We start from the raw sequence: 14,773 nt of genomic DNA, 5'->3' as shown, positions 1-14,773 counted from the left end.
ACCGCTCCGTTTCCAAACCCCCACCGCCCCCTCACCCCGCCGCAGCCCGACCCCTCACACGGCCCCGGCGTCGCAGTGAGGCCCCCCCCACCCTCATGGAGCTGGGGCCGCTCGGACACACCGCCGAGCTCCCCTTTTTTTCTTATTTACAGGTTAAAATCGGCAAAGCCTGAGAACAACCGTCTCCGACTGACCCCGGGCCCAGCCGCCGCCCTCCGTCTCGATGGTGAGAGGAGGGAGGCGGGGCGCTCTAGGCGGCGCCGCCGCTCTCTATGGTGTGATGGGAGGAGCGGCGGGGCACGGCGGGCGGCTCCGGCCCGGAGGTCTCGGCGCCTTCTGCGGGCACCATGTCGGCTCCAAAAGGTGAGGGCGGCGGGGCGAGGCGAGGCGAGGCGCAGTTAGAGGGGAACCGTGGCGCTCGGAACGGGGTACGGCCGGAGAAGGCCGGCGCGACGAGGCGCGACCCCCCGCCTCCCCCTCCGCCGCGGAGGGGGTGGAACTGTCCGCCTCGCCGGGGGCCGCGGCGCCGGACGCCACCACCATGGGTGCGGGGGGGGGATGGGGGGACCGTGAGGGGGCGCGGGGCCGCGCCGGGGAGGGGCTCTGCCCCCCGCCCCGCCTTCCAGCTCTCTGCGACCGGCCGTGGCCGTCGCCTGTTCGCCGTGTGGGACTACCCTCGGCCGTCTCCGGAGCGGTGGCGACTCTGTCGCTGGTTCCCGCTCTGGGGGCGCCTGAACGTGGCGCGACGTTCTGGGGGGTTTGGCCCCAGGCCGTGGGGCCCAGGTCGCCAGCGCAGCCGGGCACCCGCCACCCCCGCACCGAGTGGCGTCCCGAAAAATACCGCTGGGCCCCGGCAGTGAGTGCAGAGATGGTAAAGCCACCGCCGGCTCCGAGCGAGAGCCCTTGGGCAAGCCGGGCGGGTGTGAACGCTTCAGGAATAGTGTGTCCAGCAGGAGCAGGGAAGCGATCGTCCCCCTGTACTCGGCACTGGTGAGGCCCCACCTCGAGTGCTGTGTCCAGTTTTGGGGCCCTCACTACAGGAAAGACACTGAGGTGCTGGAGCGGGTCCAGAGAAGGGCAACAGAGCTGGTGAGGGGTCTGGAGAACAAGTCTTATGAGGAGCGGCTGAGGGAACTGGGGTTGTTTAGCCTGGAGAAAAGGAGGCTGAGGGGAGACCTTATCACTCTCTGCAACTACCTGAAAGGAGGTTGTCGAGAGGTGGGGGTCAGTCTCTTCTCCCAGGTAATAGGCAATAGGACAAGAGGAAACGGCCTGAAGTTGTGCAAGGAGGGGTTTAGATTGGATATTAGGAAAAACTTCTTCACGGAAAGTGTTGCCAAACATTGGAACAGGCTGCCCAGGGAAGCGGTGGAGTCACCATCCCTGGAGGTATTTAAAAGATGAGTAGACGTGGTGCTGAGGGACATGGTTTAGTGGTGGTTTTGTCAGTGTTGCGCTGATGGTTGGACTCGATGATCTGAAAGGTCCCTACCAACCTAGACGATCTATGATTCAAAGACGATGCCTGTCCCCACAGCGGGCCTTGCACGAGGCTGCTCAGCTCTTGGCTGGGTGGGGAGGAGAAGGGCTGGGGGCAGGAGCTGCCGTCCCTCAGCGTGTGTAGGGCTGGGTCTGAGGTGCCCAGTGCCCCAGCTCCTTTGGCAGGCTGCCGGGCTGTGCTTTGGGTGCCGGGCTTGGCCTGGGGCTGCCGTTGGAAAGAGCCCTGGCAGGGCGGTGAGACGAGCAGCGGCGATGTGTGGGAGGCCCGCGTTTGTATCCTGAGGCTTTTGGCTTCTCTGCTCCCTTTTGCTGGAAATCGTTTCATTCGAGTGGGATTTACTGAAGCCAGTGAAAGAAACTGTGGGAGAGAAACAACAGCTTCTTTCAGCTCTTTTTTTTTTAAGGCTTTTTTTTTTTTTTTCAGGCTTATCAGCAGAAGGTATGGGTGCCCCAACTATGCTTTCCCTCTGCCCCCAGTGCTGCACTGGTACTGATGCAGACGCGTGAGCCAGGCTGGAGAAATATTCTGGCTGAAATCTAACTACAGATAGCTTTTAACGTAACACTAGGACTATCTAGTGTACTTACTTGATTCATTATCATGTCCTGCTGCGTTTGATTTGCCCAAGTTTGCAAACTGTTGCCAAATTGGAGCATTCACTTATTTTTTTAAGATTAGTCAATATAGGCAAGTGTTTAATTTAGTTTTAGTTCAGTAGCACCTAGACTTAAAATCTTAATGTGTAAAAGCACATTGTTAATGATATTTTAGTGCTGATGGAAACGATACGAGGAAATACACTTTTGTAAAACTGGACTGGGTTAATTTTATTTCTTGGTTGTTATGTCCTCGGATTCCCACCGCCTCCGCCCTCCCCGCAATCCAAACTTAATTCAAAAATGGATTACAGTTTGTAAGTCTCTTTTAAGCATTGTTAGTCCAAAAACTAATTGGCTCTACCTTTTAAAAGTGGTTACTGACGTGGGTAAGATTTTTATCTGTAAGGAAGTAGCTAATTTAAATGATTACAGCAGCAGGAGGTATTAACCGTACCTTGCAGAAATGTTATGCAATAGAAGACATCCCTGGCTTGAAAGAAAAATGAACCAAAACATCGGTCGCACTGGATTCGGCAATTCATTCTCATATTAAATGAACAAAGTTATTACAAATCTGGCCGGAGCTTATCTGTTAGCTCATTCCCTAATCAACTGCATAAATCCCTAATCTCTCTAATCAGAACACAAACTTAAACCAATTAAAGTACACTTCTTTAGGATATTCAGAACACAACAGATAATGCCCCAAAGATGCTGCTGAATGACCAACATCCACCCATCAGGCACCATGCATGACGAAGAATAATTCACCAGTTCGAAAAATAGTTTTGTAGACACCAGACGCTTGCTGATGTCTCATGTTGGACCTGCCTTCATGCAGAGCCCTGGTTGGAGTCATGCCCTGTTCTCTTTGCTGGTACAGTTGCAGCTCAGCCATTCTCTGACGTGGGGCTGAACTGGCCTGGCCACGTCTGCCCGATGAAGCTCTCAGGCCTTGGAGGAGGGCGGCTCTGGGAAAAACTGCCTTTCACCAGCGGACGTGGAACAGGCCGACTGCCAAATTGTGCAGGATAGTAGTGGGTCCAGGGCAAAACAGTTGCAAGAATTGCTACTGTTGTAGGAGGATAGGAGGGGGGAAGATAGAGGGGATAACACAGACGATACGTAGTCCTTCCATGGTTTAATTTACTTGGAAGAGCATAGTCTTGGTGTTTTCTACAGAGAATTATTTTTCAAGAAAGCCCTTTGTGTGAAGTCCTATCACCATTCTGAGCAAGACTCTCTTCTCTTACTAACTTAGGTGGAAAATAAGGCTGAAGGAAATGCTGCCTTATTTATTCAGATTTACGACATTGATTCCCTTCTTTGCTGATACTGAATTTTTCCTCTCTCTTTGCTTTTACTAGTCTGCCAACGCTCTTTGTGTTTGACCTTAGTATACTACGTGGAGAGGATCAGCTGCTGTTGTGAGCAGTTACTGTCAGCTAAAGAGCAGGAAAGCACAGAAAGACCTTTTGATTACTATTAGATAAATATTAGTCTATGATTAGTTTTTCTTGAATGAAGGATGATTATGAGGGCAAGAGTATATCTTATTTTCAAACACCTGGCATTCCTCTACAACTTTCTTTGAGAAGAGGCTTTAAAATTTAACTTAAACTTTTTATAGCAAGCATTTCACAACATTGTAATTATTGTATGCTGCCACAGTAGTATTTGATACAGTCCTCTGGTTGGAGGACACCCTGCTTCAGTTCTTAAATTAAAACCAACGGCACACTGAGTCCTCTGTCCTCGTCTTTGTTTTCTTTCAGAAAATGTCAGCTTACTGTTCAAGTTGTACTGCCTCACGGTGATGACCCTCGTTGCTGCAACGTACACGGTGGCGTTGCGGTACACAAGGACAGTGGAGACAGAACTCTACTTTTCAACCACGGCTGTGTGCATTACTGAAGTTATCAAGTTGTTCCTGAGCGTGGGCATCTTGGCTAAGTAAGTATGGAATGCTAATCAGTATTGGGAAAACGAGTGCCAGCTTCTAACCTCAGAGTCTCAGGCACTGAAGTACAGATACATTCGAGAAGGTGGCTGGATAGTCATGCTGTGGAAGAGTTGTTTTAGAGCGGGTTAGAGCTTGTGAGTCCTCCTCAGATGAAACTGCTTTGTAAACACCACAATGTTCAGGTGTGTCCTTTCTGCATATTTTCTGGTTTTGTGTGCTTTGGAATAGGTTCAAAATGTCAGCATGGATTATCAGTGATTTTTTTGGGGTCTTTAAAATACTGGTGTATACGAAAGCTGGACTGTGAGCCATTGTCTGCTGAATTATATAAAATTGTAATGTTCCTACTCATAAATTTTTCCCAAACAGTGCTACAGACACACATTTTGCTGTCTCTACTAACCTGGGGAATCAAAGCTGAAAGGCTGCGTGGTCAGAAAATATTAGAGTTTCTGTAATCCCAGGCTGCCTCTAAGAGCTAGAACTTCAGTCCACACGTGAGCATCTGAAGTAGGGAGGCCATCAGTCCTCTGTCTTTCCTCTCAGCTTCCCTGTACTACGTCCTTCCTTGAAAGAATCTTTATATTCTGGACTTTTCCAAAGCCCAGTTCTTGCTGTTGTGGTAGAATTTGTTCTTTTAGGGTCTCTGCCTATCTCTTTGTGGCAACTATTGAAAGTTTCCTTTTGGTTATCACATGTGCTTGAGTATAATCAGCAAAATTTGCCAGTTTCCTAGTAATCTCCCATTTTAGATCACTTGCGAATATGCTGAACAGCATAAATTCCAGCATAGTTTCCTTCAGTATCTCCTTTACAACTTCCTCCAGTTCTAAAGTCCTAACCAATTTGTCTCACCCCAGGCAAGGTGCCTTTGTAGTTTAATAACCAGTGAGAAAATAGAATACAATCTGGTTTTTTTTCTGTACAGCAGGATATATTTGGGTGGGTACCTTTTCTTTTTGAAACAGCCAGCATTGATTAGTGCAATATGCAGGATACTGGAGTATGACTCTCGCATTGTTCTGGCTGCAGAATTTGTTTTCTTACACATTCTTACACTCTGCCTTCGCTGTGTTTACTTCTAACGTTTCTGCTGGAAGGCATATTGAATGGATGAATGCCAAAATATTGTCTGTCGAAAGAGAAGTTTATGGTAGTTGTGTTAATTGTTTACTCAACGTCTCATATTTAAAGTCCAGTTCACCATCTGATAGTTACATTGTCTACATTGTTAGATGGTACATAATTACTTAGCAATGGATGAAGAAAAATAGAGCTGATTTGCAAACTCTAGGTTCAACTTCAGCTTTTCTAACAAATGCACGTTTCTGTTGCATCACTGATTGTTATTACTATCACTTATTCAGACCTTTGAAGAAAACAGAATATGTTTTTTTAAGTCGAAGCTAGGCCAACATCAAGAATGGTGAATTCAAGCTAGATGTTTTTTTATTTTCTCATTTGATTTTGCAGTGTACATCTTTGGGCACCTTATTTGCATTATCAGCTGTACGCAGAGGCTTGTTTTAAACTCTTTTTTTTATGTAGATTTAAATCTGTCTCTACATGATCTTTGTACTGAATTCAGCTGTCAGTTAGAGATTCTTGATAAGTGCGTGCTTCAGAAAGCGCACCCACTGCAAAAATGAACTATTAGATAGTTACATCTTCTTGTTCTCAAAAACTCGATTGAAAATGGTGCTTACTGGACATCTGTTATTCTTCACTGCTAAAATTTCATGCTGGAAGTCCAAGTAGACAGATACTGCTGTGGAAGCTACTATTGCTGTTCTGGAACAGAAGCGGGTATAGTTTAAGTATAATTTTCTCGTTCGACAGCCCACCTTAGTATCAGCAAATAGAAGAATGATGTACATTTGTGAATAAGAAAGAAGTCGGGGTGCGGGCGAAATATGGGGAATTGGGCTCCTGGAGCACTGAGGAGGATGTGAGCCATTTGTTCATACACGTGTGTAGGGGAAGCCAAAGGAGTGTTAAATTCAAGAGTAATACAGGTGGCAAGTAGAGAGGCCTGTGGGAGGGGACAGGAGTGATTTTGGATGTTGGTATTTGTCAGTGGCCAAGCAAGAGAAGAAAGGAAAGGGGGAACATGGGACTTGGAGAGGGCTGGAAAGGGAACTGGAGGACTTGAGCAGCAGCCACAAGTAAGCAAGAAATGTCAGATTGATGTAGAAATGATAAGAAGAACTAGCAATGTAGAGGTCAGCTTTAATAAGCAGAGGAGCAAGCCACAAAAGCAGACAGCAGCAAGAAGCAACACGTTCTTCCCCATTGCCTGCTCTTGTGTGCGCCGTAATTACATGAAGGAGACGTGTGAAGGTGCGAGGTGACAGGGAGCCACCGCACACCCGCCAAACCTCTTCACATGTGTGCTGGTGCCGGTCCAGCATCTCCCGCAGCACAAGCGGGAAGAGGAACCCAGGGCTGGCTGAGGAATGAGAGGCGTTTCCAGCTCAGTAGTGCGCAAGGGCACAACCTTTCGGCTGCACTGTGAGGTCTAGTTTAAAGGGGATCTGGAAAATCACGGGCATTCGACATCACACACAAATATTAATAGCAAAAAAATAAAAAGGGACACACAGACACGATGACAGCCTTCTGTGCCGCTGCCTGTATACTTACCGACTTATCCCACTGTTTAGTGTTCATGGCTGTTTTTTCATTTGTTGCACATTAATGCATCTAACCTCCTGATTGCAGAATGGTTTCGACTTGTTGATAACCTCACTGTTATTCCCCAGTTAATTTTTCTTCAGCGAGCAGTAGGTACAACTGGGTGTTGAGAACAAATTTTCATCCTTCCCAAAGGATCCATTGATTTGATTGCTGTTTTCAAATACCAGTTGAGAGAGCCCTCAGTTATATTAATATTTTATTTTGCAGAGAAACTGGAAGTCTGGCAAGGTTAATAACATCTTTAAAAGAAAATGTGTTTGGAAGTCCTAAAGAATTGCTAAAATTAAGTGTTCCATCTTTGGTGTATGCTCTGCAAAACAATATGGCATTTGTGGCTCTTAGTAACTTGGACGCAGCAGTCTACCAGGTAATACAATTTTTTGTCAGTAAATACATTTCTGTCTACTGTTTCATGAGACGTGTGCTGGGTATGTGTCTGCCTAGCGTGCAGTGCTCTCTTTAGCCTCGGTGTTAAAAGCCAAATGATGTTTTGTTGTATTCAGAGCTTAAACTCTGTTGCAGAGCTCTGATTTTCTGAGCTAACCCACTCACTGCTATGGTCACTTCACATTCACTTTGTTGTAATTGGTGATGGTACAAAACCCCAAGGATCTGTAGGAAATCAATGAATATAATTTTTTGTCATTCTGTAGTTGAATTCTCTATTTTATGTTCTTGTTTTGGAGGAGTTTATAAAACCTCATCCTCTGTGCTCCTATTCCCACCTTCTTTAGGTGACGTACCAGCTGAAGATCCCCTGTACAGCTTTATGTACAGTCCTAATGCTAAACCGCACCCTTAGTAAGTTGCAGTGGTTCTCTGTCTTCATGCTGTGTGGTGGTGTCACCCTTGTTCAGTGGAAGCCTGCTCAGGCTACAAAAGTACAGGTAAGAGTTTACATTTTGCCGCTTCACGACGAAGAATAAACTGCCTTGTACTTTGTATTTCGCTTCACAGCAGCTGGGATTAAGGTAAGGTCTCTTATGTTCCATACAGCAGTACCCGTTTTCTATTTCCAGACCCTCCATCTACAACGTAAACAGATCATTCACTTTCACATTTATTGTACACCAGTTCAGGCAGGCTTGCGGTATTGCTCCAGTCTCACTTGTTGGAAAGGCACCTGATTGCTACAATTAGTATAAATCACCACAGCCGTCATAATCAGTCTAATGCACCGTCGTAGGAGTATCTGAGTAATATATTGTTTCCAGCAGTTGGCCCTGGTATCATCGTAATTGTTGGAGCAGAGAACTTGGAATCGAAGCACTTGGGGCGGAATTAGGAGTGAAGCTCCAATGCCTTGTGGGTGTGGGTATGTCATTTCAACACACCCTTCGGAGGCACTGACCTAAGCCTGTGCTAGGAAGAAACATGTGTCTTCTGTTTCTTGGGTCTTAGTTGTTGGCCAGCGGCATTAGCGGGCAAGGCAGGTCACGCAGCTGGGAGGAGAGACTGGCCACAGCCAGGCAGACGGTGCCTCTGAGCACTGCAGGGGTTGGTAAGAGCACACGCGGAACGCCACACAGCTACACCCAGCTAATCTGAAGGGCAGCTCTAGCTCAGCAAGTACATTTTATACTGTAATGAAATGCTAATAATTTTGCTGTACTTAACGAAGTAGCTCTGGAATTGATTATTGTAAATTACTGAAGAGTTGCATCCTTTTTAAAATAACGGTTGGTGTTGCAGGTGGAGCAGAATCCATGGCTAGGGTTTGGAGCGATTGCTGTTGCTGTATTATGTTCAGGATTTGCAGGTATAGTATTATTTCCGTACGCAGGTCATATCAAAAGGAATGGAGAACTCATGATGTTTAAAATAGAACATTCTACATTAGTTAACTGTCTTTGATTATAAGATAAAAAAGGACTTTATCTCCTCTGCCCCTAATTACCTTGTACTTATAGAGATTATGACAGATTCATGACACAATTACTCCAGTTGTCAAGCAAGTGACTAGGAGCACATATTGCTGGGTTTAGGTGATGCAACTTAGAAGTTTGGTTTGCAAGTGGAAGTGTCTTTCAAATGCTTAGAGTAACACTTGGGGAACATCCATAATGACTCACTCGGTAAAATTAATTAATGTACATCAATTTTATAAAGTTGGCTTTACAGTGAATAGCTCCCTTATGGTGATCACGTGAAATACTTGCATTTTTCCATACGGGGGACTGAGCTCCTCACTCAGTTCTTGCGCATGCTCATCCCCGAAATATACATTGCCATAGTCCTGTAGGTGGTAAATCTAACTGAGATGCAGAGGGAGCATAAGCAAGGCAGAGAGGAGGATGAGTAGCAGGAAGCCTAGATAAACTCCATGAAGGACTTTGGGGGTGGGTTTTTTTTATTTTGTTGGGGTTTTTTGTTTGGGTTTTTTTACAAACAGCATTTCCTCTCAGAGTAGTTTTTCTCTGGCTTCTGCAGAAGGAGACCAGAAATGGAGGACAAGTGATCTGGTACTAAGAAATAAGGAAACGTAAATTACTACTTAATTTGAAACTTGGCTCACAGGGGCATATTTTCCGGTCTGTAAACTGGATTCTTCCCCCCTCCCTCTGTAAGAAAACAAGGTACTATCACCCACCTGCAGTACCATAAAATCCTGCAAGAATAATCTTGTGCTGTGCATACACGCTTGGTATTCTTCAAAAACATTCTGGCTGGCAGGGAGGAAAAGGAGGAGGATGTCGTTCTTGTTTGGTGTCTTTTCAGTGAAATGGGCACTTTGAAGCAGAAATACTAAATAAAACTGTGTGGAGCTCCGTCAGCTTTTCCTGGGAAGTTATAAATTTACTCATTTCAATAAATGCTCCCAAGCCATGAGGCAAAATACAGCATTCACAGTGAAGCCTTCACAGTTTCCAAAAGCTCTCCAGCTTTCTCTGATAATGTGGGGAGAGAGCTGTGCTTCTAAAGGCCTGCAAATTCAGGCTGTTGAACGGGCTGATGCAGGCGGCTCTAGAGGATTTAGACACACACGGCTTTCTTCTCCCACAAAAGGATCGCAGCTTGTGTGTTTCCTCACTGACAGCTGTAGCTTTGAGGCAGCTGGGGGGACAGAGTGTTTCATCTGTGGAGCTCCTTGTGGCCTTGGGGCTTTACATATTGAAAACATAAATCCTATTCAAACTCTTTTCCTCTTCTTCCTTCCCCCACCCACATGAAGAAGTTATTTTGGCATTAAACCTTTCGTTTCTGGACTGACCATGTTAAGTGTTTTATATTATTCCATCAAAGATAAAAAAAATACACATTTTTGTCCCTCGGAGTTGGAAAAAAGTTTTTTCTTCAAACTGATGATCCTGTGATAATTTCCAAGTATCTGGGAGCCCAACAATGGGGCTCCATATATATAATGGCAGATCCTTTGTGACTCGAAACAGTACTGAAGAATAATTTCTCCTAAAGAGCACACATTCTTTCCTTCATGCTGCCTAGTGGAGCGATTTTTATGCCTTTTTGGGAATCTGAAAGCATAATTTCATTGGCTTACTTGTTTTATAACAAGTTCTAGTTCATAAAGTTTACAGGTACACTTCATACTCAAGCCAGATTTCTGGTACATTGGTTACATCTGGTTGTGCTCTGTGGGTCTTCCCAGCGGGCAGAAGACTCGAGATCAATTACTTTGGGTTCTTTTAAGCACTGTCATTGTCAACAAGACTGTTTTTTGTTGATGTTGTTGTTTAGACTTTAAAAATGTATATTCGTATGAGAAAAAAACCAAGGAAACTCAAATTATTATTTGAACACCTCAAATATAAATCTCTTCTCTAATTTATTCACTATAAATATTCTATATACTGTATTAAATTATAAATTGTTTTTCATGAATAAAAGAGTAGCAAGACTTTCCTTGAAGCTAACTCTGCGATTTCAGGAGGAGGAGTCTGTGCCATGGGCTTCTAACCCACAGGTCATCTTTGTCAGTTCCATAGACTCTTCTCATACCGTATGAAAGATCCTGGGTGACATTAATCAGCAATAAGCATTTAGTCAGCAGGACTCAAACCAGGAAGTCACAGAAGTGGCTGAGAAGAACCGGGTCCTGCAAACTGTTGCCTGTGTTTTGAAATGTGGAGGAAATTCCAGAGATTAGCAGAGTCCTGGCGTGGGAGCGATGGTTGAAAAGGCAGCTAGTGATGGCCTTGTCAAATGTCGGCCTTTTTCAGTGTGACATACACCTCCCGAGTAAAATAATGAAAAAGTATTTGGGGGATTTCAGTAATGCGAAGCGTAAAAGTAATGCTCGTCAGCGCGGCACTGTGCACAAGAGCTTTAGATTAAAATGAAATCCACTTCCTCAAAACCAATCTGTAGTTTCAATTAGCAGAAGGCATCGGTTTTGATGTGCTCTTGTAATCCCCTGAAGCTGTAGTTTCAGAACGTCGCCACTCTGCCAAGTACTCTGCAAACACAAGGGTTCTGCGGAATTTTCAGTCTCAGTACTGAGGTAATATAGTTCCCACCCCTCTTTTTAATTTTTTACTGCTAAGTATCCCAGTGTGGGGAAAAAAAATTCTACATCATACTAAAATACATAAATACTGTCCTGGGTATAAAATACCAGGTGCTAAGGTGAAAGGACTGAAGCCAGGCAAATCAAACAGAAATGAGTAGTTTCAATTGTTGATAAGGTTTGTTGTTAAAACAACTGTAAAGAAATAGAATCTATTTTTGATGTTATGTACCCAATAAAATGATCCTGTCCTGGAAGACACACATTAGCAGGATATGTTTTTGGGCCTTCTGCATTAAGAACTTCGTGCAACGTAACAGTCTGTATGACAAGATGATTCCAGTCTTGTCTGGCTTTAAAACACTGTGATCCATGAATCATTAAGGATGACAGTACATCTCACTGAAACCTTTTTTTTTCTCTTTTTTTTTTAGGAGTTTATTTTGAGAAGGTCTTAAAGAGTTCAGATACTTCCTTGTGGGTGAGGAATATTCAGATGTACTTGTCTGGGATTGTGGTGACTTTATTTGGTGTGTACATGTCAGATGGAGCCCGAGTTCTTGAGAAAGGGTTTTTCTATGGCTATACATACTACGTCTGGTTTGTCATCTGTAAGTATCTTGTGGTTTTAGGGTCTTGTTACATGATTTTGCTTTTTTAACTATGATATAGCTGATTGCATGAAGCTACAAATTCACTCTGACCCACTGTTCCTTACTGTGTTTTGAGGTGGGTTTTTTAATGTATTATTATCTTAGAAATCATTCATAGAATCACAGAATGGTTTGGGTTAGAAGGGATCTTAAAGATCATCTAGTTCCAACCCCCTGTCCTGGGCAGGGACACCTCCCACTAGACCAGGTTGCTCAAAGCCCCATCCAGCCTGGCCTTGAACACTTCCAGGGATGGGGCATCCACAGCTTCCCTCGGCAACCCGTGCCAGTGCCTCACCACCCTCATAGCGAAAAATTTCTTCCTGATATCTAAATCTACCCTCTTCCAGTTTGAAGCCATTAACCTTCATCCTATCACTACATGCCCTTGTAAAAAGTCCCTCCCCATCTCTCCTGTAGGCCCCCTTTAGGTACTGGAAGGCCACTATAAGGTCTCCCCGGAGCCTTCTCTTCTCCAGGCTGAACAACCCCAACTCTCTCAGCCTGTCCTCATAGCAGAGGTGCTCCAGGCCTCTGATCATCTTCATGGCCCTCCTCTGGACCTGCTCCAACAGGTCCATTGCCCTTCTTATACTGGGGTCTCCAGAGCTGGATGCAGTACTCCAGGTGGGGTCTCACCAGAGCAGAATAAAGTGGCAGTTCAGTTGTTCAACTTAAAATTGTGCTGAAACAGCAGTCTAAATGACTTGAGTAGTGAGTAGATCATCTTTAAATGCATCTTAGCTACTCTACTAGATGCCGTGTAGACATCCCATTTTGCTGAATGTTGCATTAAATCACTAATTAGGATGACGTAGCCCAAACAAGAAGTACACCAGTGGAGTAAAATACATCATTTCAGGAGTAACCTACTGCACCTTTACTAATAGAAACACATTATCTGCTTTCCAGTTCTCGCCAGTGTAGGTGGCCTCTACACTTCGGTCGTTGTTAAGTACACAGATAACATTATGAAAGGTTTTTCTGCAGCGGCAGCCATTGTTCTTTCTACTGTGGCATCAGTCATCCTCTTCGGCCTCCAGATAAGTAAGTGCCTTTTTGCCTTTGATTTGACCGTACACGCGTGTTTCCCTCCTGGCTACCAGCTGTACGCAGTTCACACCAAAGCCAGCATTTATACCTCCTTTGAATTTTTCTGGTTTTAACTCCAGGACTCCTATGCACTAATGCGTCGTCCCCCTTGTGTTACATAAGGTGCCTGATGATGCCCTGCTTACAAAGGCATTCACAGTCTTCTTTCAGAAACACCACCCTACAGCCTCAAACGGAAAAGTTCTTTCCAATTTAAACAGGTTTGGAGTTTGTACAGCTTTGTTCATGAACCGCTTCCTGATGCAGTTTAGCATGTGATAGAGCTGTTTACCTGAGACTGCTGTTGATAAGTTATCATTTCTTGTTGGTTTTAGTACAGCCAGTGCCAAATTAATTCCTCAGCTATTTCTGCAAGGACTTTACACATCCTTGTGAAGTTATACCCATGACTGCCTTAACTTTTACCTTCCCTATTTGCTGGGGCCAACGTCACACGAGAGCGAGTCAGACAGCAGCTGGGGTCGTGACTGATGGGGTGAATTTTTGAGAGGAAACGGCAGATTGCTTTGGCCTGTTCTACAACTACAAAGGACTCAATTCTGTATCTGGTACTGCGCCCAGTAGCTCCTGTTCAGTCCTTAACTGTTTAGTTTTAGGTGTTTTTTACTTTTCTACTGTAATCCAAAGATGGTATGGTGCGATGGCGGAAAAACGAGCTTTCTGATGTGGCATTAGTCAGATGAAACTTAAGGAAAGTTTACGTAAGGAGAAAATCATCAGTGTTTGTCTGAAAAAGAGCACCTTAAAGCAAGCGATGAAAAACACAGCTGGTGTTCGCTTGGGCAGAGCGTTTTCTTGATGCTTGACACAAATCAAACTGGGATCTTTCTGTGAAAGCCTCATTAATGGTATTTCTTAACCCTAGGAGTGGAAAGGCAAACAAAGTGTGTTATTGCAGGCTGCTTTACCCCATCCCCTGTGTCGTTATTGTTAAGTTTATTGTAACGTAAGCCTGTTGGACGGCATCTGGAACTCCAGGAGATGTTTCACGCTTGCTTTTCTGACCATCACCATGTTCTTCCTGATATGAGACTAACTGAAATGGTGTGGGGATTGTAAGCACTCAAGGGTTCTCAGTGACAGAGGAAGTCTAGATTCTGTGAATTATTAACATCTTGTCCTGTTTAGTTTTCAGTAACTTTAACACCGTCATTCAGGTATCATCATAACTTATACAGCTTAGTCTTCTGGAGGTTTCTTCTTATACAGAGGTGTTTATTTAAACTGTTTTGTCTCCTTTCAGCTGTTACCTTCTCCCTGGGTGCTTTCCTGGTGTGTATTTCTATTTACCTCTATGGATTACCTCGACAAGACACCACAAAAATCCAGCCAGCAGAGACTAAGAGCTCAAAAGAGAGACTTGCTACTGTGTGATGTTGTCCATAAAAATGGATAGACAAGAGAAAAACATGGACTTTAAAAAAAAAATGCATTTTTTTAAAATTAGCCTTAAGCTAGTCATGAAATGGTTTAAGTGGGATAGGCTAAAAGCAGAAGTTAGTTCTGTTTTACATGTGAAGTTTCCAGTGGCTGACGCTACGTTACGGCCAAGGAGCTGGACGGGCATTTTACTGAAGGTGTTCTTCATTCACATCGGACAATGAAGAGTCCCATTTACAAGGAAAGCAGAATGAAGGAACTGAACACTTAATTGTATATAATGTACATAATGGAGGGGAAATTGGTTCTTTGTGTATTTGATAAACTGTCTTGCCCTTTGAGGGCAGAAATGATCAAAAGCTTCATAAAAATATATTAAAAAGAGCAATTGCTGCCAGCATT

At 44.5% G+C, this 14,773-nt stretch overlaps 1 protein-coding gene across 1 annotated transcript; it reads left to right on the top strand.

Annotated features, from left to right (window-relative positions):
- Positions 1-261: 261 nt before the first annotated feature.
- On the top strand, positions 262-14,773 carry SLC35A1 (solute carrier family 35 member A1). Its single transcript, XM_063330026.1, has 8 exons — positions 262-363; positions 3,876-4,053; positions 6,968-7,127; positions 7,495-7,647; positions 8,453-8,519; positions 11,660-11,836; positions 12,791-12,925; positions 14,235-14,773. The coding sequence occupies exons 1-8, from the start codon at positions 348-350 to the stop codon at positions 14,363-14,365; spliced, it is 1,017 nt and encodes a 338-aa protein (XP_063186096.1). The 5' UTR covers positions 262-347; the 3' UTR covers positions 14,366-14,773.

This window comes from Chroicocephalus ridibundus, chromosome 3, assembly GCF_963924245.1.
Source record: "Chroicocephalus ridibundus chromosome 3, bChrRid1.1, whole genome shotgun sequence".
Lineage (NCBI taxonomy): Eukaryota > Metazoa > Chordata > Aves > Charadriiformes > Laridae > Chroicocephalus > Chroicocephalus ridibundus.
This window is presented reverse-complemented; position numbering and strand designations above follow the sequence as displayed.